This window comes from Otolemur garnettii, unplaced genomic scaffold, assembly GCF_000181295.1.
Source record: "Otolemur garnettii isolate 467f Iridium unplaced genomic scaffold, OtoGar3 scaffold00092, whole genome shotgun sequence".
Classification (NCBI taxonomy): domain Eukaryota; kingdom Metazoa; phylum Chordata; class Mammalia; order Primates; family Galagidae; genus Otolemur; species Otolemur garnettii.
Genome location: NW_003852487.1, coordinates 5,539,251 through 5,559,906, shown reverse-complemented (window position 1 = coordinate 5,559,906; position 20,656 = coordinate 5,539,251). Strand labels below are relative to the sequence as shown.

The 20,656-nt window shown below is 52.7% G+C and overlaps 1 protein-coding gene across 1 annotated transcript in view; it reads right to left on the bottom strand.

The window, feature by feature from the left end:
- Window positions 1-2,624: 2,624 nt before the first annotated feature.
- The window catches only part of PRKAR1B (protein kinase cAMP-dependent type I regulatory subunit beta), a 151,564-nt gene continuing 133,532 nt past the window's right edge, over window positions 2,625-20,656 (bottom strand). The window contains exons 10-11 of the mRNA XM_003795462.2: window positions 3,826-3,907; window positions 2,625-2,997 (exon numbers count right to left, since the gene is read on the bottom strand). Of these exons, the coding sequence (XP_003795510.1) occupies window positions 2,825-2,997; window positions 3,826-3,907 (255 nt within the window). The 3' untranslated portion in view covers window positions 2,625-2,824. The remainder of the gene's footprint in view (window positions 2,998-3,825; window positions 3,908-20,656) is intronic.

Below are 20,656 nucleotides of genomic sequence, written 5' to 3'. Positions count from 1 at the left end.
CTGCTATAAACGTTCATGTGCAGGCTTTGTGTGAGCACGTCTTCACTGCTCTGGGATAAATGCCCAAGAATGCAACTGCTGTGTTGTATGGTAATCACATGCTTAGTTTTAGTTTTTTGTTTTTTTAAGAAACTACTAACTGTTTTCCAGAGTGGCTGCCCCATTTCACATTCCCACAAACCATGTTTAAGTGATCCCATTTCTCTGCATCCTTGCCAACATTGAGTGTTGCTATTTTTAATTTTAGCCATTCCGATAGATGCGAATCTTATCATGGTTTAATTTGCATTTCCCTGGTGGCTAACGATTGGAATATCGTTCTGTGAGTTCATTTGCCATCTGTACATGCGCTTGGGTGAAGAGCCTTTCATTCCTATTTGGATTGTTTGCATTTTTATTGGTGAGTTTTGAGAAGTTTTTGGTATATTTTACATACATGTCCTTTGTGGGATGTATGTTTTGAAAATATTTTCTCCCAGTATGTCTTCATCTTCTTCATGAGGTCTTTGGAAGGGCAAAGTTCTTAATGTTATTGAATTCTAATTTACCAAATTTCCCTTTTATGGATCGTGCTTATGGTACCAAATCTAAGACCATTTTGCCAAGCCCTAGATCCCAAAGATTTTGTCCTTTTTTATCCTAAAAGTTTTAGTTTTATGTTTTCATTTAAATGTATGATCCATTTTGAGCTAATTTCTGTATCGATGTGAGATTTAGGTCAAAACTGTTGTGTTTTATTTATTTTTTGCCAATATTTATCAGAACCTGAATTTCCCTAAGTTTCTCTCCTTCAACTCTTCGTTCATTCACTTTGTTATTTACTCAACTATTACAGGCCTACTCAGTGTTCAGGCCTGCAAGAGACCTCAGGGCCCACAGGGGAGTGGGCCATGCTACCCACCAGCCTTAGCTTTGCTGCCTTGTTCAGAGGCCCAACAAGTCCCCCAGACATATTCCAACCCCTCCCAGATGCAATCTCAGATCTGGGTGTTCATGGCAGGGTCCACAAATCAGCCACAAGGACCACAGCCACCAAGAAAGCAGCAGAGGTAAGGGGCCCTGTCCCTTTGCCATGCCCAGGACATCTGTATGGGCAGGACCCCACCAGCATGGACCCACATTTGCACTATAATGTGGAAATGAGAATGGTTGGGATGTGTTGCTTACCAAAGGTAGAAGGGTGGTTGTCAGGGCTGGGGAAGGAGCACAGGGAAGTGTTTAATGGGTGTGGGTTTCAGTTTGGGAAGTTGGAAAGTTCTGGAGATGCATGGTGCTGATGGTTGCACAACAGGAATGTGCTTGATGCCACTGATCTGTGCATCTTAAAATGGCTAAAATGGCAAATTTTGTGTTATGTATGTTTTACTACCAGAAAAAGAAAATGCCCTTGTCTACAAAAGGTTTCAGACCAAAACCTTGGGAGTCAGAAGACTTATTTCATTGCACATTTAATAGTTCATGCAGCATTCAGAGCACAGGCAGAGGGGGCGGCGGGGCTCACAGGTCCACAGAGACACCCACAGGCAAAGGCAGGGCTGGGTGGTGTGACCAGGGCTGGACAGGGCCTGCACTGTGTCACCTCAGACCATGGATAGCCTCCTCCGGATGTGCACAGCTGGAGCAAAATAGGGGTAACTGCACTATTTCTCTCCTATTTTGGGGCACCTAGAAGCTCCTGTGAAGCTTTCTGTTCTTGCTTAAAGCCCTGGCCAGCTCATGTTACTGCTGTGGGATTGAAGACCTATTTAAGGGTCACGTCAGTCACTGATGATTTAGGTGTGTGGGGCCCAAGGCTTGTCTGACATATTTTTTCCCTTACGTCAGGAGAACAGAGGCTTGGATGATAAATTGCATGTGCCTTTCGAAGGCTGGGACTTCTGTTGGACAGCGACTCAGAGGGGACCATATCTAATACTTTATCAGAATACGTATTAGAAATTCCTCCTCTCCCACTGGCAAGGTCTCCATGAAGCTGCTTCAGGAAGAAGTGGAATCAGACATTGTTTGAGATTCCCCCCAGCTCCAAGAGAACAGGGAGCCAGAACAGCACTCACTGGGTCTTGGAAAGTCACAAACTCAAATTGTGTTTCTCTCCTATTCTGGGCATCTAGCCCAGTGAGGGCACCACGAGTGACCCCAAGTGTCTGGCCAATATACCCAACCCATTGGGATGGACTTTTAAAGAAAGGTGAGGGCAACTTGCTGAAATCATGCCAGCTCTTCCCAACATCCCACAAGAGCATGGCCTAGGTGGGCCACTCTTGGCCAAGTGACACTGGTCCCCAAGGCAGGACTCTGGCCACTCCCAGCCTTGGAGCCAAGACAAATGAATAGTCAGGGGTTCTTTCCACCCAGTGTCCTCCACAGGTCCCAGCAGGGGGATATGTGATGGGTGGGAGAAGAATGCACAACCCTCTTTCTTCAACCTGTGGCCCTCTGGGGATAACCCCATTTGACACGTTGTGCCCCATCCTTGGACATCGCAGGATCTGGGGGCCTGAGGGCCAAAGTTCTGACCAGGTTCTAGAGAAGAGTGCTACCGGGCTCCCAGATGACCTGCAGAGGGAGGGGGGTCCCCTTGACGCACCCACAGAGGCTGACAAGGGGGCGTGCGGGGAGGCTGCTTCCTTGGCCCTGGGTGCATTTGGTTCGCTTGCCCTTTGTTTTTTGAAATGCACAAGGTGATTATTTATTCCAAACAGTGAGTCCCAGGAAGGGGCAGCCCCCACGCTGCCAGGAGTGAGCCCCGCCCGGCCCTCCAGACACAGACACCACACGTGGCCACCACTCGGGTGGGCGGCTTGGACATGAGGGAGGCAGCGGCTCAGACGGTGAGAGAGATGAAGCTGTTGTAGCGCTGGATGTTCCTCTTCAGGATCTCGGAGCAGGGGCCCAGCACACGCTCGAAGCGTGGCCGGTCCAGCTTCACACACTTGAGGTGTCCCCGGGCCACCACCGTAGCTGCACGCGGCCGGTTCAGTAGCAGCGCAATCTCCCCTGCAAAGTGGAGAAAGAGTAGTCAGGGGCCCGAAGCCGCAGCAGGGCCCTACTCCTGAAGCTGCTCTCCTTCAAGGGCAGAAAACACCACACTAGGAAACCAGGAAAATCTGAATTTCAAATACCCAAAAACCTTTTTAGGGTAAGTGTGGCCCATGAAACATTCAGGATATACTTATTCTAACAAATTATTCATTGTTTATTTGAACTTCAAATTCTAGGCACTTCCTCCATTTCGTTGCTGGGCAGCCCTATATAGTGGGTACTGTGGTGTGCTGCTCAGGCCTCCCTCAGGACATACCCCCACTGCAGGAATGCCCAGGTGTGCTCAGGTATGTCCAGGTCTCCCTCAGGGCCCAGTCCTCCCAGCTGTGGGAATGCCTAGGTATGCCCAGGTGTGCCCAGGTCACCTCAGTGCCCAGTTTATTCAGCTGTGGGAATGTCCAGGTGTGCCCAGGTGTGCTTGGGTGTGTTCAGACCTCCCTCAGGACTCCCCACCCCCACTGCAGGAATTCTGGGGCTCATGGCTCCACCGTGTCCTTTGCCCAGGACCTGCCCTGTACAGTGGGAAGGTGCCTCCTGAAGGTCATGCCCTCTCTGAAGAAGTTCACATGCAGGCGGGTCACTCTTGGGAACCCAGGCAAGCCCAGGACTTCCCTGTGAGGGGACACAGCTGAGGCTTCTATTGTAGCCACACTGGAGTTGGCCTATCTACCAATGGGGATCATCTCACCAACCCTGGGGAAGCCCTTACATGTCCCTACCTCAGGGCCCTTCCTGGGACCCCAGTGAGATGGCCACAGCCACAAGGAGAAACACCTGACTCACCGAAGTAGTCGGAGGGCCCTAGACGCCCCACCTCCACGTACTCCTCAGTGGGGGAGCGGCGCTGCAGGACGGACGCGGTACCCTGTGGAGTTGAGTTGGGGACATGTGAGGGTTGGCCAGGCACAGGGCGGGGTCATCCAGCTGGGGGTCCTCTGCCCCAACTCCTACCTCCTGCCTGGCTCCTTTACATGCAGCCACTGTTTCTAAACTCATTTCCACCTTTTCTCCTCTTTGAGGGCACCTGCAGCAGATCTGAGCATCACAGGCACCTTCCTGGGACTACATCCAGTTAGGCCCAGTCCTTGTTTTCATTCAGATACACGGACAGCTCCTCTGAAATGGAAACCCACCAAGCACCCAGCACATTTGCCCAGGTGCAGGGAAAACTCTGAGGACATTCCTGAGGGGTCAGGATCTTTGTGACAGGGCTGCTAGGTTTTGAGTTGACCTTGGATTAACTCTCAAGGACTGGGAGCACATCCAGGCACACCGGGTGCTCCCCAGGGACAGGGAGGAGCATTGTCTCAGTGTCATACACTCATGAGGCACCTTCCTGACCCCCACAAAAGGGGAGCAGGTGGGAGGTTCTGAAGATTTGCCCAGATCAATGATTAACACCAAGGCTGTGGGCAGAATATCACAGGCCTGCTGCCACAGAAAGCATTACACATTAAAGATTCAGCCTTCAGATGGCCTGACCAAGTTGGGGCAGCCTGGGTGGCAAATGTTCCTTAGACTTGACCTGCCTCCAGCAGGGCCCAGGTATTGGAAGCCAAAGCCAGTCATGGAGAGGACACAGGCTGTGTCACAGTAAGTCCAGCCCGGACCACGTCTGGGCTGCTGTGAGACTTTGGGCAAGGTCTTTTCCCTGCCTAAGACTGTTTCTCACCTATAACCTAAGCATTGTCCCATCTACTCCTCAAGGCTGTCGTGAAGTTTAAGGAAAGACGTTTATAATGCAAGTCTGCCAGGGCAAACAGTCCATTTTTAACAACGAACACCTCCAGCAGGCATTAGTAAACACCACTTGCACAGCTGGCCTCAAAGCTTCCTAACTCCCCTTCATCCAGCCCAGAAGTGCACACACAGGAGGTGCATCTGGGAAGCTGAGGCACTCGCAGCCTGGCCCTGTGGGGTCCTGGGGTGGTTCAGGTACCTAGGGTCCACTATCCGTAGCCTGGGCAGCCTGGCAGCCCAGTGCCCTCTCAGAGCAGCCGCTTGGCATGAACGAGCACACCATTTCAAGGTGGGCTCACTCACCTGGGCTCACCCAGACCCAACCTCATAAAATGCTGGCCAGGCTGTGCAGGTTAATCAGCAACCCCCAGCTCTCCACAGTCTGGGAGATGTGGGTCAGGACGCCCGGCTCATGCCCGTCATGCCTGGAATCTCCAGGAACCAACTGGCAGCTCCCCTCACGCAGAGGCCCCGGCCTCCAGTCTGGCCACAGGGCCACTTGGCTCCTGGGCCTCTGGTGTGTTTATGACTACAGCTGATGGATGGAGCACGACATGTAAACAGATTGCTCTGCTGAGCACCACAACCAGGCAGGGAGGGAGACGAGGAGAGGGCCCTTGTGGCACCCACAACCCAGTCCCAGCCAGAATCCCCAGGAATGGGTGCAGACACCAGAGGTCTCAGATGAAGCAGTCCTCCGCCATCCTAGTGTCCTAGGCATAGTTCTGAGTTTCATGTTGAAGCCTCCAGCCTGCTCTTCCCAAAGGCCAGAGCTCTTGGCTTCCCAGTCTTTAAAGTCTCTGCCGTCCCAAGAATTCTACGCAATGGCACGGAGCAGTGAGGAGAGGGGTCTAGAGCCGGGCAGGCCCTGCACACATGACAACAGCCATGAGAGGCATTATTTGTCTTGACAGCCTGTTGCCTTAACCTCATTTAACACACATAGTACCTTTTATGTATTACATATATAAATTGTATTCGTTTTATTTTTAGCAACTTTCTGTTTTATAATTGGGGCCATTGTCCTCCTTTAGAATCTGAGTGATGGACCTTAAGTCTTCTGGTTTATAGAAGACCCCAGTGAAACTTGGGCTTAGATCAACATTCAGACACTGTCAACCCCAAACAGTAAAAACCCAAATGAGTTTCCTTGAGTCTGACACAGATGACCTACTCACGGAACTCAGGCTTTAAGGCTGCTGGCTCAGTGGCTCAGGGTTAGGTTAGGCTCAGGGATGTGTTGGGAGCCCAGTCCTATTCTTGTCCCTGCTCTGGGACTCCAGCCAGGTACCCCACCCCCTGTCACGTCTCTCACAGAGGCACAGAGGCTGCCGCAGCTAAGGGAGTCACCATATGCAGGCAAAGAGAACTCACGTCTTCTAGCAAGTTTCTCTTCATCAATGGCAAACTTTTCCAGAAGCTTCTGTGAACTTCCCCTCCCTCCTCATTGGCCTGACCAATTGCTGGGATAGGGGAAAGGATCGATGGGATCCTGAGGGCAGAGAGGAGGCAGGCATAGCTCAGGGTGGGCCACCCGCCATGGGGTCTGTGCAGCTGACCATCTCGTCACCATGTGTCATTTGTCACAGTGCCTGGGCAAAGTCACGTTTTCCACCCTTGATCATCTCTGGCCTCAGGATGCCTCTCGTAGCCAGGAAGCCTCACGGCTCTAGTTGACAGCACTTCCTCAGGGCAGTCTCACAATTGGTGGCAGCTAGACAAGATGAAGTTACCTTCTACCTAGATGGATTTTTGTAAGTGTGAGCATCTTCAGGCCAGACCCCTTCGCTAACACTCTGCACAGATTCAGTTTTACCTCTGCTGTCTGCCTCACCACTGTCCAGCAGCTGCTGCGCCTGACCTGTACATGTCTGCTTCACAGGTGAGAACCCAGAGATGTTATGCAAATTGGCCAAGGCCACACAGAGGCAGTGCTGGGGCTGAGGATAGAGCCCAGGACATGTGAACTTGCTGCAAGGTGACCCTGCCCTTGGATACCTGGTGCCTCCTTCTCAAGCTGCTTGGCGGCCAGGTGCAAGCTGTGTTCACTCCCAGTCCCCCAGAGGCTCCTCTCCGAAAGCACCTGCTCTTGGCTCAGGCTATGAGGAAGCACAGCCATTTCCAGGCCCTCATGACTCCCCATAATGGCATCTGCTGCAGGGATGCCCAGTTTCTGCCATTCTGAACACCTAGGTGCCATCCGCCCACCCAACCTGTAATCCCACAGCCTTTGCGAGACCACCAGCAAGCCTGAACATGAGAGAACACCACTCTCATGTTTATTCATCAACATCCACTGATACCCACTGTGTGCCGGGCACTGTGTAAGGCACAGAGGAAATCTCTGGGGACTGAGTGCTGGGGGCTGCATCCATGGCCGACACCATCCCCAGCCCCAATCACTCTTGATGGCTCCACCAACACTTTGCTGTAATGTGATTGGCCTCAAATGAATGGAGCCTCCCAGTGGCATCTATCATATAATCAGGAGAGCATTTAGGAACATGTGAGATGCAGTCAAGTCTTTTGAAATACTGTTTTCAAAGAGGGGATAAAATGTGTAACAATCTTCTGCAAAGGAGCCATCTCCATTTTGGAATTTGTGTACTCAGGCATTGCTATGGTGTCTGCCCCACTCCACGGGAGGGGCTGAGCATGGTCCAAGTGTTAGTCCAGAGACCCATGAGCACCAAGCACACCAACTACCCATGTTTGTGGCTAAGTTCATCCTCTCTCCAAATGCAGTACAGCTGTCTTGAGCTCAGACCACCATGCTTTGGGGATGGGGGCCTAGCATCTGCCCCAGGGGAGATGGACAGCCTAGGTCATTAAAGACAGAGGCACCTCACTCAGCTCCCAGGAAACTAAATGGTGTCATAAAAAACTACCACATTCATGTGCACCAAACTTGGCCACTTAGCTGCCCCTCGCCCTGTCAGCAGCAGTGCCATCTGCAGCTCTGTGCCTTCTGCCTAGCTGCTACAGTCAACGTGGAGTGGACTTGAGAGCTCACTCTCCTCTCAGGGCTGGGTGGCATGGGTTCTGTCCCCTGCCCTCCCTCTCCACCTGGGATGAGCACCCTGCAACATTCAAACCCCAGCTCTGCCACTTCTCTCCAACCATCGATCACCCCTCCCCAAGCTAGTTTCCTCTTCCATAAGCCTGGGGTAACCAGAGACCCTCCCAAACAAGAGGATCGTTAAGAATGAAATGCACATAAAAAGTCCATGCAGCCAGACCCAATAAACAGAAGCAAGGGAGATAACTGATGGCTGTTGTCAAGTCTTCCCCTCCTTTGAGGTGGGCCAGGGATGGCCCTGCCAGAGATGCCTTCCAGGCCTCCCTGCAGGTGATGGGGTCATGTGGCCATTTTCCCTTGCCCTTCTCCATCCTGGCTCTGGGAATCTAGAGTGCCAGTAGCCCAGTCTCAAGCATGCAGAGCATGAGACCAAAGGGCCATGCAGACCAACATTAGCTCCCCCTCCTCCCCCTTGCCCTCCAGGATACCCACCAACCATCACTTCACAAGAAAGATACTCTTCTGTTCTTCCCACTGCATTGTTTTGGGAGCTCTTTGTCAGCTCTCTTGCCCTGACTGATACACCACCAGAAGTACTAGTGGTGATGACAGGTGGTGACAGTCCCCTCCTATGACTGCCTGTCCACGACTATTTGCATGAGCCGCCACGTCTGGGAGCAGAGAGCCAGGGAACCAAAGAGGAAGGAGAACAGGATGGATGCGTCAGAGGGCTGACCTCCCACCAGCAGGCTGAGGACCATCCTCTCAGTCCTCTAGGCTGCCCAATGTGAGACACACCAATGCCTCCCGAGGGCAGAAAGCTCCTGTTCAGCTCTGTTTCCCAGACTGCCGTGAAAGTGGCACAGACACTCTCAGGAGGATTGTGAGTCTGGATTTTTTGGGCTGGAAAAACATGCTTGCCAAAACTCTAGGTCATATTCCCCAAATTTCCCACTTACTGATTCTAATTCAAATCTAAAAATAAACCAGGTCACATACCCACAGGGAGCAACCCAGGAGCAGGCACCACAGAACGTCACCGCTACTGGCGTCTGCCATGGAGGGATTACAAAGGACCTGTTTTCCCTGCCACTATTTTAGCTTTTAAAAATTTTCTGCAAATCAAAAACAAAGTCAACTTTTTGATTTTCCACATTGGGCTTTGCTAACAAGAAAATCTACCATGGTCTTGATGTAAACCACCCACAGAAGGGGGTCTCCAGTCTCCCCAGCCCTTGGACCAGTCCCTCTTGATGGCTAGAAACCTCAAGTGCTCTAAGGACCCTGTCTTGGTCAATCAGATCACAGAGCTGGAGGAAGATGGGAATGCAAGGTCTCTGCTTTGAGGGCCAGCACCCCAGGGAAAAGACAGAGCTCAGGTGTGGATGGTGGCCTTCCCTCAACCTGGCCCCGGGAACCCAGGTCATTCTCCTCACTCAGAGCTGGTGACACATCTCCCTTCACTTATTCTTCTAGGCTGTCTTCATTCGTCCAACATCTACTGAGCAACTATGATGTGCCACGCGCATTCCACAGCTAGGATTTTAACAGTACATAAAGCAGACACAGCCCACACAATCTGTGTGCTGGTGGGGACAACAGAAGCAGGGGATGATCGATGAATGCCCAACCTGGACAGTGACTTTAGAGCTGAGGTCTGAGGAGCAGCCCGAGCAGGCCACATGTCCCAGGCAGCAGGTAGGGGTTGGCACCAAGGCTGGGAGGGGAAGGAGCTTGCCCTGGGAATGGGAGGACACAGGCTGGAGCAGGGGCAGTCAGGGCAGTAGGCAGGGGTCTGCCTTATACAGGGGCTGGTGTCAGCCTCTTCAGCTCCTGGCATAAGCCCCAAGTGGTACAGACAACTCTCCAACACAAGAAGACTCAACCCAGGGCTCACACCAGGCTCAAGTACTAGAGCTCAAGTTCACAGTGCTCACAGCCCAGGTTGAAAAAAGCCCAGATGCCGCTAAGAGGAGTGCAAGGGAACTGTGATCTACTCCTGCAATGAACATTACATGGGTACCAAGGAGGGCGTAGGAGCCTTGGAACATGCCACGGAGTGAAGGAAGTAGACCAAAGCACATAGGCTCTGAGTCCCTTTACATGAAGTATGGGAAGAGGAAATTACATTTATTTTATCTAAATATTTTATTTATTTATTTATTTTTGAGACAGAGTCTCAAGCTGTTGCCCTGGGTAAAGTGCCGTGGCATCATGCTCATAGCAACTTGGGCTCAAGCGATTCTCTTGCCTCAATTTTTCTATTTTTAGTAGAGACAGGGTCTTGCTTTTTCTCAGGCTGGTTTCAAACCCATGAGCTCAAGTAATCCACCTGCCTTGGCCTCCCAGAGTGTCAGGATTACAGGTGTGAGCCACCGTGCCTGGCCTTATTTTATTTTTTATTTACTGATTTTTTTTAGAGATGAGGGTCTTGCTATATTGCCCTGGCTGGACTCAAAACACCTTGGTTCAAGCAATCCTCCCACCTCAGCCACCCGAGGGCTTGGGACTACAGGTGTGCAGCACCTGTCCAGCTAAGTAAATATATTTTAAAAGAAACTTAGTACCATAAATGGCAGTATCACTTTCCATAAATTAAAACGTAACTAAAAAGGCAGAAGCTGGAAAGGTGTTGGACACTCCAGCCTCAGGAGGCTTCTTCCTGACGTGACCAGAAACTAAACAGGCACCACAGGCTATGGCCAAAACCTAGGGTGCCACATCAGGGCCTGCAGGCTACACACCAGGGATCTCAGAGTCAGACCTGGCCCAGTCCCAGGCAGGGCACTCAGCTTCTCAGGCCCAGCTTCCTCTTCTGTGAGAGGTGACAGAGCCAACTAGCCTTACAAAGGTGGGGTGAGGACAAACAACCTTCATTTCAGCAACAGCTCCACACACGTCAAATCTGACAGATTTTCGAGAGGGTAGCAAACCCGTGAGTAAATAGAAAGAGTAGATGGATGGCAAATTCCTGCTTTTAGTAAATTTCCCAAAGCCTGGAAAATTGCCTTATCCCAATGCCTTTTTCCTGTGTGAGCACGGTGTGCTTGTGTGTTTCAGAATCCTGCACATGGGGCGGTGCCTATGGCTGAAGGAGTAGGGCGCCGGCCCCATATACCAGAGGTGGTGGGTTCAAACCCAGCCCTGGCCAAAAAAAAAAAAGAATCCTGCACATGAGCACAAGCACAGCACACACCTGTGCACACACAAATACAGACATGGAGGATTAGACCTGCCCACGCCCAGAAAATATGTAGCTTTATGATTTCCCCCTGAATAAACGAGCCCCACGACACAACAAAAACAGGGAAGGCACTTTCAAATGAAACTCCCACCCAAATCCATTTCTGCCCCTAAGGCAGTGACTTTCCTGAGCCTTCCTGAGATCACTACAGAGTCCAGATATTTTGGAGGAAGCTAAACTGCTTCTCATTTGTTTGTAGTCTGAGCCACTTCCCTGCAATGCCCCTGCTCGGCCACCCTAGGCCAGGCTGACCAAGAAGGTGCACATGTACTTTACACACACTGGGCTGCAAACTGTCCTCGGAGCAACTGCAAAAACACACTCTGGTTGGTGAGCAGCCCAAGGTCAGTTTTCATGCCAACGTTTAATGGCTCATCCATGAGGTCTGGGGCCCTGGCAAAGGTACAGCCCAGCAGCTTCTGTGGGAAAACAAGACATTACTGTGGATCTGGCGCCAGGGCTTCACGAAAGGGAACAGGTGCTAACCCTGCACTGTCCCCCTTCTCCCGCCTGCGTACCAGGAGAGACAATTAAAACCCTGTGCGGCTCAGATTCTTCCTTTCTGCAAATCTAGTTATTATCTCAGTTCTTTCTGAAGCCAGGTGATGCCCATCAGGTGACCATAAAGTGGCTGTAAGGGAAGCTCCAGCAGGTGCTCCTGGGGCAGCAGGTGGGGGTGGAGGGTGAGTGTTGTCTGTACCAGCTCCCACCATTGGGTGTGAGGAGCAGGAGAGGGGGGCATGTGGCCACCAGCTGGACGCACCAAGCCTTGCCCTCAATGCCCTTCTGTGGCCCAGTTCCTCCCTGCCATCTGCTTAGAGAGCATCTGCAGGTCCCAGGGAACCAGGGCGAGCAGAGGCCCCAGGCTGACACAGCTACAATCACCCCTGCTGCCTGCCAAGGTGGGGAGGGGGCCTGCCCTGCAAGTGATCTCTCACTTCTGGATCAGTCCCTCAGTACCACTCAGCCTCCCTCTGCCTCTCAGGGTGGTGGGGGCATCATTGCTGCCAGGTCCAGTTGGCTTCAACCACAGCCTCTGCATGATGGCCCCAGGCACCTCCAGCTGGAGGATCATTGGCTCCTGCCTAACCCTCTTGTCTACACGCTCCAACCTGTAAGTGATGGCCTCCTGCCAACGACAGTGCTGAGGATTCTGTCCCCTCCCCACACCAGCCCAAGAGATGTGGAGCCCTGGCTCCCACGGTCTCTCTCACACCGGGTCCTCCATCACTACCCTTCCATCTGATGGCCACAGGGGATCCAGATAAAGCTCTAAAGGGTTCTTGTCGCCCACAGATCATGATCTATCTGCTCATGATGCCTGCACAGAGCTTTGCAAAAGGGACCCAGACACCCAGACACAATTCAACCTCCCACCACTGCACTTCCTCCTCAGACACTAACCTGACTGAGCATAGACCTTCCTCCATGAGGCCTGGGTGCAGAATGCCAGCCAGGAAGCTCCTTCCAGCCAGGACACCCCTCCAGCTGGGACGCCGGACCCCAACCTTCCACTTAAGCCAAGTCACTTCCTCAGCCAATTCTCACTCGCTGGACAAATGGGCACTGAATCCACCCACATGCCGACCACGGCACTGACACCAGAGACCTAAAGATGAGCTTATGAAATCTCCACTCTGACTTAGCAGCCAGTCTGACCCTGCCTGACTCACCGGCACCTCTTCAACCCAGAAGCACCCACTCTGTGGGACTGCCCACCCCCACCCTTCAGTGACCAGGCCAGGGCAGTGCAGGCAGCCAGGCCCCCAGGCTGTGTGGGTCTCTGTGTGCACCTGTGAGGTCAGGCTGCACAGCTGGCCCTCGGTCCTCTTGCCCATGAGATACTTCAGTTTTCTTCTCCAGTTAGGGATGAATAAGCCTGAACATCCTCCACAGGCTGCCTCTGCAGGGGCCAACCCCTCTCCAGAAGGAAGAAGAGAAGCAGGAAGAGCCCCTGCCAAGAGCCTGGGCTATAGGCTGTCAGAGGCCCCACCAGCACCTGCCAAAGCTAGAGGTGTCCCTGGGCAGGGAGCACCAGCTGCTCTAGCCCCTGTATGCTGCATGGGAATGTACCCAGGATGCGCACCCTAGATAGGGCCTACCACATGGAAAGTGCTTCCAGAATGAATTCATGAAAGCAAAGGGGGTCAGCTTCTGATGGGAGGAAGTTAGTTATGTCCCCAGCCCTGCAGCCAAGAAGGAAGCCCACAGGAAGCCCACTGTCCCCAAGTGACAATTCCCTGAGCTCCCAGTCCTGGGATCACTTGTCTCAGAACCCAGGGTCCAGAGATGACAAGTGTTTGCGTCCACCTGCCCAGGTGCCTTCCTGAGCCTTCACTCCAGGAAGATGATTCAACCTCTTCAGCACGAAGGCAAAGGAGAACAAACCTACCACAAGCTTCACTGTATTTCTTTATGGCTTAGCAAGAGGTGGAAATATGGTAGGAATAATTTCAGATGCCCTGATGGTGGTCCCTCAGGGGTCTCCCACACTCTGGGATACTCAAGGGCCAGGCTGGGTGAGGCAGTAGTCTGGGAAGCTTTTGGAAGATCTCTGGAGCCCAAAGGCATTCAGCTTGGGTGTCTCTAGCAGCAGATATTTTTGGAAACCCAAAATCGAAAGGAGAGCACAGATGCTGGCCTTGCTACTAAGCAATTTGTCCTTCAAATACAAAGGAGGACAGGTGACCACAGGCTGCAGCTACAGCCACTGCCACCTCCCTGAAGCCCCCATGGAGCACCTCAAGACAGTGAGGCCTGGATCCAATGCTGCCCTGGATCCCTTCACAGCCAGGCCTGAGACCACACCAGGGTGCTGGCTTCTCCATATTGCCTTCCTCCTGCCTGGGGGAGTCTTATGCTCAGAGGGGCTATAAACATTCATAAGAGGGTCAAGAGTGCCTCCCCAACAGAGGGCCAGAGCAAGAGGCAAAAGAAACTTCCCACAGTGGGCAAAATTCATTGGTTTTTGTTAATATTTTGCCCAAATTGCTGTTTCAAATTGCTTGGGTCATTGTGGGGAGTTTCTGGAGGTCTCACTTGGTAAAGCAGGCAGAATTTTCTGAGCACCTGTGGAGTCACCTTGCTCACTGGAACAGTGCCAGCCACAGGGGTCTAGACCTCAGGCCCAGCTTTGCTGGGCACCACAGACACACCTTACTTCTCTCAGTTCCCTCAATTCCCCCATTGTAAAGTGAGATAAACTTATCCAGACTCCACCAGGTACTGGGAGATTCAGGAAAGGAGGTGGGTATGGTGCCTGCAGATACTGTCAAAGGCTTTATCACCTGCTGGAGTCTGAGGAGCACCAGGAGGCTGGTGAGGTCTGGACTCATGAAATTCTCCTCTCAATGCATTTCCTCATCAGTAACATTAGGAGGATAATGGTCACTACCGCAGAGATTCCAAAGGATCAAATGAGTTAAATATGAAAATATTTACCATAGAGTAAAAGCACAAAAGTATTAGTCACCATCATCACCGTCGTCACCATCATCATCACCATCGTCACCATCACGGCCAACACCATCACCACCATCATCATCACTATCATCACCATTAGCAGGAGCAGCAGCATAAGAAAAAGACTTGGCTGAAGAAATACAACATGGTCCATATGTACAACGGAGTATTAATCAGGCTTAATGCTACAGCATTGATAAACCTTGAAAACACTATACTAAGTGAAATAGGCCAGGCACAAAAGGACAAATCCTGTGTGATTTCACTTAAATGAGGCACACAGAGCAGTCAAACTCACAGGGACAGAAGTAGAATGGTGGGTGCCAGGAGCTGGGGTGGTAAAGAGTGAGTATAAGGGCAGAGTTTTGACTGAAAAGATGGAAGGTTTCAAAGATAGAAGGTGGTGATGGTTGTACAACATTCTGAATGTACTTAATGTTACTGAACTGCATGCTTACAAATGGCAAAGATAATAAATCTTATGTGTATTTTACCACAATTTTTAAAAATAAAAATTTTTCGGGGTGGTGCCTGTGGCTCAAAGGAGTAGGGCGCTGGCCCCATATTCCAGAGGTGGTGGGTTCAAACCCAGCCCCAGCCAAAAAACACAAATAAATAAATAAATAAACAAACCTGTATCTTTCTTAAAAAAATAAAAAAATAAAAAATAAATAAAAATTTTTCCACAAGTCCCAGGCACTAAAACTCTGGCATACATCAACCTCAGCCTCACACACTCCGCAGGGGTCATGCTCTGGGCTCCTACATGTCCCCCTGCCTGGGTTAGGACCACAGACTACTGTGTCACTAATTACCCCTTCCATCTGGACTCCTCATGTTCTTCCGCCTCTGTCCTGGTAGCACAGGAGTTGTGGGGTGTAGTAGCCTCATGCTGTGCTCCTGGGGAAGCTACCCCTTCAAGAGTCTTTCCTTCAAGTCCCGCCAGCAGCCAACTCCAGGGAAGGGCTGCAGGGGCCAGCGAGCCGCAGCTGTGGGACTGAGCCCCTGACTAGTGAATTAGAGAGACAGGCATGGCCAAATTCAGAACACATGAGGACAAGTGTTTACTACTTGGAGCTAGCCTATGCAGGTGTTAAGATGTCCCAGAAGCTAAGGACCTAGACCCCGTGACCAGATCTGGGAGGAGGAGAGTGGAGGGGCCATACTCTGACGCAAGAAGTCCACAGCCACAGCAGCCCCAGCCCAGCTCAGGCGATGAATGGTGTGGGGGTGCAGTGGCCAGACACCCCCGCAAATTGATTTGTCCCAAACTGCGCATCTGTTAGGACTTTCCTGGCCAAAACATCCGTCTTTATGGCAACAGTCTTTGCACGGTGCTTAACTCTCCTCACTCTGGTGCCAGGAATCTGGTCCGGGATAATCCGGGACCTTGGAGGCCAGCAGATACATTCCACATCTGTCTCGTCTGGGAACGCCCGCGCGTCGGTGTGCGAAGATACGGGTGAGAAACAAGATCTGGAAATGTCTGAGATGGGAAGCCAGGGCCCTTGGGAGCTTGTTTGGTCTCTTTAGGGATTTGGGGGAAGGGAGAAAGACGGTGCTTTTTATACTTTTGTGGGAGGTGTGTTGAACTTTTTATAATATTCTTACTTTAAGAAAAAACTCAGAAAACATCAAAGCAAAGGTGCCCATCAAAGGAACCAACAATGCCCAGGGGCAGACAGGCTACGGCACTATCCTTTCCTAAAGACATGTCAAAGTCACCATCTTCATCCACAAGTGGCATTTTACTTGAGTCATTGTTTTTAAGGCCCAAATTCGGAGTGCAAGAAAGCTGGCTGCTTTAGCCTCTCACTGGGTCCCCCCTACCCAAGGTTCTTAAGAGAATGGCCCACTGTGGGGGCCTCAGCTCACATGGGGACCCACAGGATATAAAAGGCAAGGTGGATGCCCATGTCACCATGGCGTGGCCACTGCACTGTTCAGTGGGGAACCCCAGTCCCCTGCTCCACAAGCTGCTGGGCCTCAAATCTAGCCCACTAGGAGAGAACAGCCAAGGTGTGCCAGGACAGAGCCTGTCTGGGGGACTCTCACCTACAAAGGGGGTCTTCACCAGGTCATGGAGCCTCTCCAGCCCCAGAACAAGGCCATCCTCATACAAGAAAGCAGACAATCCAGAGCCAGGTAGACAGGTGTTCCTCTTTGTGGGATGTCTCCACTGGAGCCACCCAGGACCACTACCCAAATGGGGTCCCAGCATAGATGTTATGCTGGCCAGAACGGGAAATATTTGGTAGCCCAAGGACACCAAGCAGGGCAAAGCCAGACTTGCTGTGTACCCCAACATCTTTTGGGCCAAGGAGCTAGCAAACACCACAGACGACCTACAGCCAGACACAGAGGGCTCCAGGAACTGCCACTGTCCCCACAAAGACCTCTTGAGTGCATATGGAGCCAATGCAGGGCTGGGGTGGTGGGCTCTGTGCCCAGTCTCGAGCCTCTGGAAAAGCATTTCTTCCCACCCAGCCCAGAGGAATGTTTTTATTCTTCTGCTGGAGGAGGTACGTCTGAGAGGCCAGGCCAAGCAGGCTGTCCTTCAAGGCACTCTGAGATTCCCCCCAGGCAAGGAAGATGTGGCAGCATCCACAGTCTCACCTGCCCTGCCCTCCCATGTGGGGCCCATGCAACGCAAAGCTGCATAGCCCACTGGTCAGAGGAGAGCTCTTGTAGCCTCAGCTCTGGAGAGGCTAGCAAGCCACTGAGATGGCCTCAGGCACCAAGTATCCTAGGACAGAAGCAAACATGGGCTTCTTGTAGGTCACCAGCAGCCCTCTGGGGAGCTGAACGACCCCTGGTGGGCAGTGGCTGTGGTGGCTCTGGGCTGTCTCATTTGGCTCCTGCTCTTACTATAGCAAGTAGACTTTCAAACTCCTTTTTCAGGAGCTCCAGGGTGTGTGAGACCTACCCCCACCCTGAGATCTGCCCTGACCCCTGCCAGCCGTACCACAATCCCCACTCAGGAGATCCTCAGCCTCTGTAGGCGCCACCTGCCATGGGTGACACTGTTGTCCCCACTGGGGTCTGCCACCCTCTCCACATCCACCTTCTCCACTTAGATACCTGGGGAACTTCTACTCACTCTCCAGTACCTGAAACTCACCACCCCTACCTTCCCAGTCTGTCACCTCCACTCACACCTGCAGCCCATCTCTACTTGCAGAGTCTGCACTACTGCTGCCTCAGTCCCTGCCATCTCCTGGTGACTTCCCACTGCTTGGGCTTCCTCCTCTTTTCACAGTTTAGCCCCCATGCAGGACACAGTGGGGGCCCCTTGGCCAGTGGTAGGACTATCTTTCTCCTTTGCAAACCAGCCTCAACACCTCTGGTGGCTCTCACCAGGCCCAGAGTGGAATTGGGCATCCTGGCCCCAGCTGAGCCCCCTCTGACCAACTTGGTGGCTGCCATTTCAGATGGCTGTTCCACGGCCACACTATGTCCTCCTGGAGGGCCACCCATCTGAGCAGTACCTTCCTGAGCGCCTCCTCTTTGGACCTTGCTCCATTTCTCTCCAAGAACACTGCCCCCAGGAGGCTGGGGTTTGTGCCTCTCATCCCCATCACTCTCTAGGTCCAGGGACCACTCAGCACAAACCAAACCCTGAGCCTGATATGTAGCCCCACAGTCTCCATGCTGCTGCAAAGCCCTCCCCAGGCAGCGACCCCAAAAGAGAGACCTGTAGGAACCAAAAGGGTGACAATAAAAGTAGTCATGAGGCAGCAGGTAACATGGGTAATGACCGTTCCAAGGCATAAACACAGAGCAACACCCCTGTGGTCGCCCAGGCCCTGCTGGGGCTGCACAGGCTGACCTTGAGCAAGGTCAGGACATGCACACGAGGCTCTCAGTCCTGCCCTGTGGGTGTCTCCTTCCTGGGATCAGTGGATCTCAGACCATCTGCCACCCCCTGGTTCCGGATGCAGCTCCCAGAGCAGCCAGGCTCTGAGTAGCAAGGAAACGTTCCCAGGCCTGAGGGTGGCTGTGAAACGTGGTGTTTTGCAGTTGCTTCAACATTGTGGACATTCATAAAATTAATTTGCTAAGAGAGGAGATAAATCCAATCTAGCGTTCCCATGGCAACACCTCCCAGGCTGCTGCTGCCCGTGTGGGAGCGCACTGGGGAATTTCAGTCTCGGGATTTTTATGGAGAACAAGCTCTCAGGGTCCAGCTGCCCCCAGCCCATGGGGAGGTCTCAGGGAGGGGAACTCTGGTGGCCTGGAAAAGCTCTAAGTGTGGAATGTGGAGAGGGAACTCGAACCACACTGAAACCTACAGCCCCCCTGCCCAAACCCGCCTCAGTTTTCCTGGAGAACGGGATGGGGAAGACAGGAATTCTGATGATGTCACAGGACAGCTGGGCCTCCTGCCTCCTGGGACCTGGTGCCCTCCACACAGTCTGCCCTCTCCCTGCCAGGCCTAGGTGCTGTCCCTCTCTGGGGAGGCTGGCCAAGCTCCTGCCCTGCCCGTCCCTCTGCCTCATGATCGAGGGCACTTTGAACTCCTTGGCTAGGGCTGTTTCCAGGCCTGATTGGAAGAACCTTGGAAAGAGCAGCCCCCACCCCAGGCTGCCTGCAGGAGTGGAGCTGGTGAGGAGAAGCGTGCACAGGCCAGGGCTGTGAGACTCCCACCGACCCATGGGTGTTTTCTCTATCTGCACCAGTAATTTTCTCCCAGTTTTACACTTGAGAAAAATGACTCTGCTATGCTCTACTGAGAATATTTTCCAAGAGCTCTGAGGATCAGATGTCTGTGGGGCTGGCAGCTCCCAACAGCTTCAGAGGCAGCTGGTGTGAATGGGCAGGGCTAGGGGAAGTGGAAGGGAAAGGATGACCTCCCCCACAGTGTACCCTGCTCCTGCACAGACCGCCCCCCTGGCCCACATACACTTGGGGCCCTGCAGCCAGTGCCACCCCCACCTCCACCAATTCCCAAGACACCTGGCCCTCACCGAGGCCAGCAGGGATTCGGGGCACACCAGTTGTCTGTGGGAGCTGCACCTCATATGTACACGGGATAGGGGGCTCCTCTGTGGACTTCCCTACACTCAAAGGGACACCAGCCCTGAAATAATCCCACCTCCCCACAGGGTGGGGCCAGGCACCAGCAGGCTGCCATTGAAGAACTCATTGAAGAGTTCTCTCATTGCTCCCTCTTGAGCAAGCCCTGGGCAGACCTGGGCAGTCAGATGAAGGAACTGGGTAAGGCAGGGGGTCCAGATTCCACTCCCTAGCAAGGCATAGTCCACCCACAAAGGGTGTCTGTGACCCACCAAAGGCACAACTCAGAAAACAATGTGCTTTAGAAATCACTCAAGGAGGAGTGATGGCAACTAGGGGAAAATGTCCAACCCCCGAAGGCAGAGCAGGATGCTGGTGCCAGCGGCAAGAGGAAACGTGGAGCCTTCTCCACGCACCACTTCAGGGAAATAGAAATGAAAGCAACCAACAGCAGAACCACCGCGTATCAGGCAGCTCTGCTTGGCCCTGCCCTAGGGACATCCTCGCAGGGAGAGTGGGCTAGTGCAGGGACTGACTCTGCACCTGTAGAGCTGGGCCAGGGACACCAAGTTGTCAGCCATAGCTAGAGTCCCAGGGATGCATCAGTTCTGAAGCTCTGACCCCTGTGAACCTGGGGATCCACCATGACTCACCAAAAGTGGTGAAGCAGAGGAAGGGGAAACCCAAGTTGTCAAGAAGACCAAAATGTTTTGAAAGCCAGCCCTCCGCTTGGTGGGTGACGCTTGCGGGCTGGCACAGTAACTGCTCGTGCAGACCTGCTCCCACCCCACCCTTCCCCCAACCCCTGCTCCAGTCCATGGCCTGGGACTCTCCATGAAGGCCAGTGAGTCCCCAGCCCCAAATCCCTCTACAGAGCCCTTCTTGGAAACCTCATGGGCAGAGGACTCTGAGAGGGGCAGCTGGTACCCACCCAACACCACAGGGGCACTCTATAAGGAGCCCCAGGACTCAGCTACTCCTAAAAGCCACATAGCCACAGCAAACCTCCAGGATAACCCTGGGAAACTGGGCCCGCTCCCAGAGCCAAAAGAAACACAAGAGGTCAAGCCTCAGTCACCAACCAAGGGGAGAGGCAGAACACAGCACACACGGGAAGCAGCGCTCACAAACAG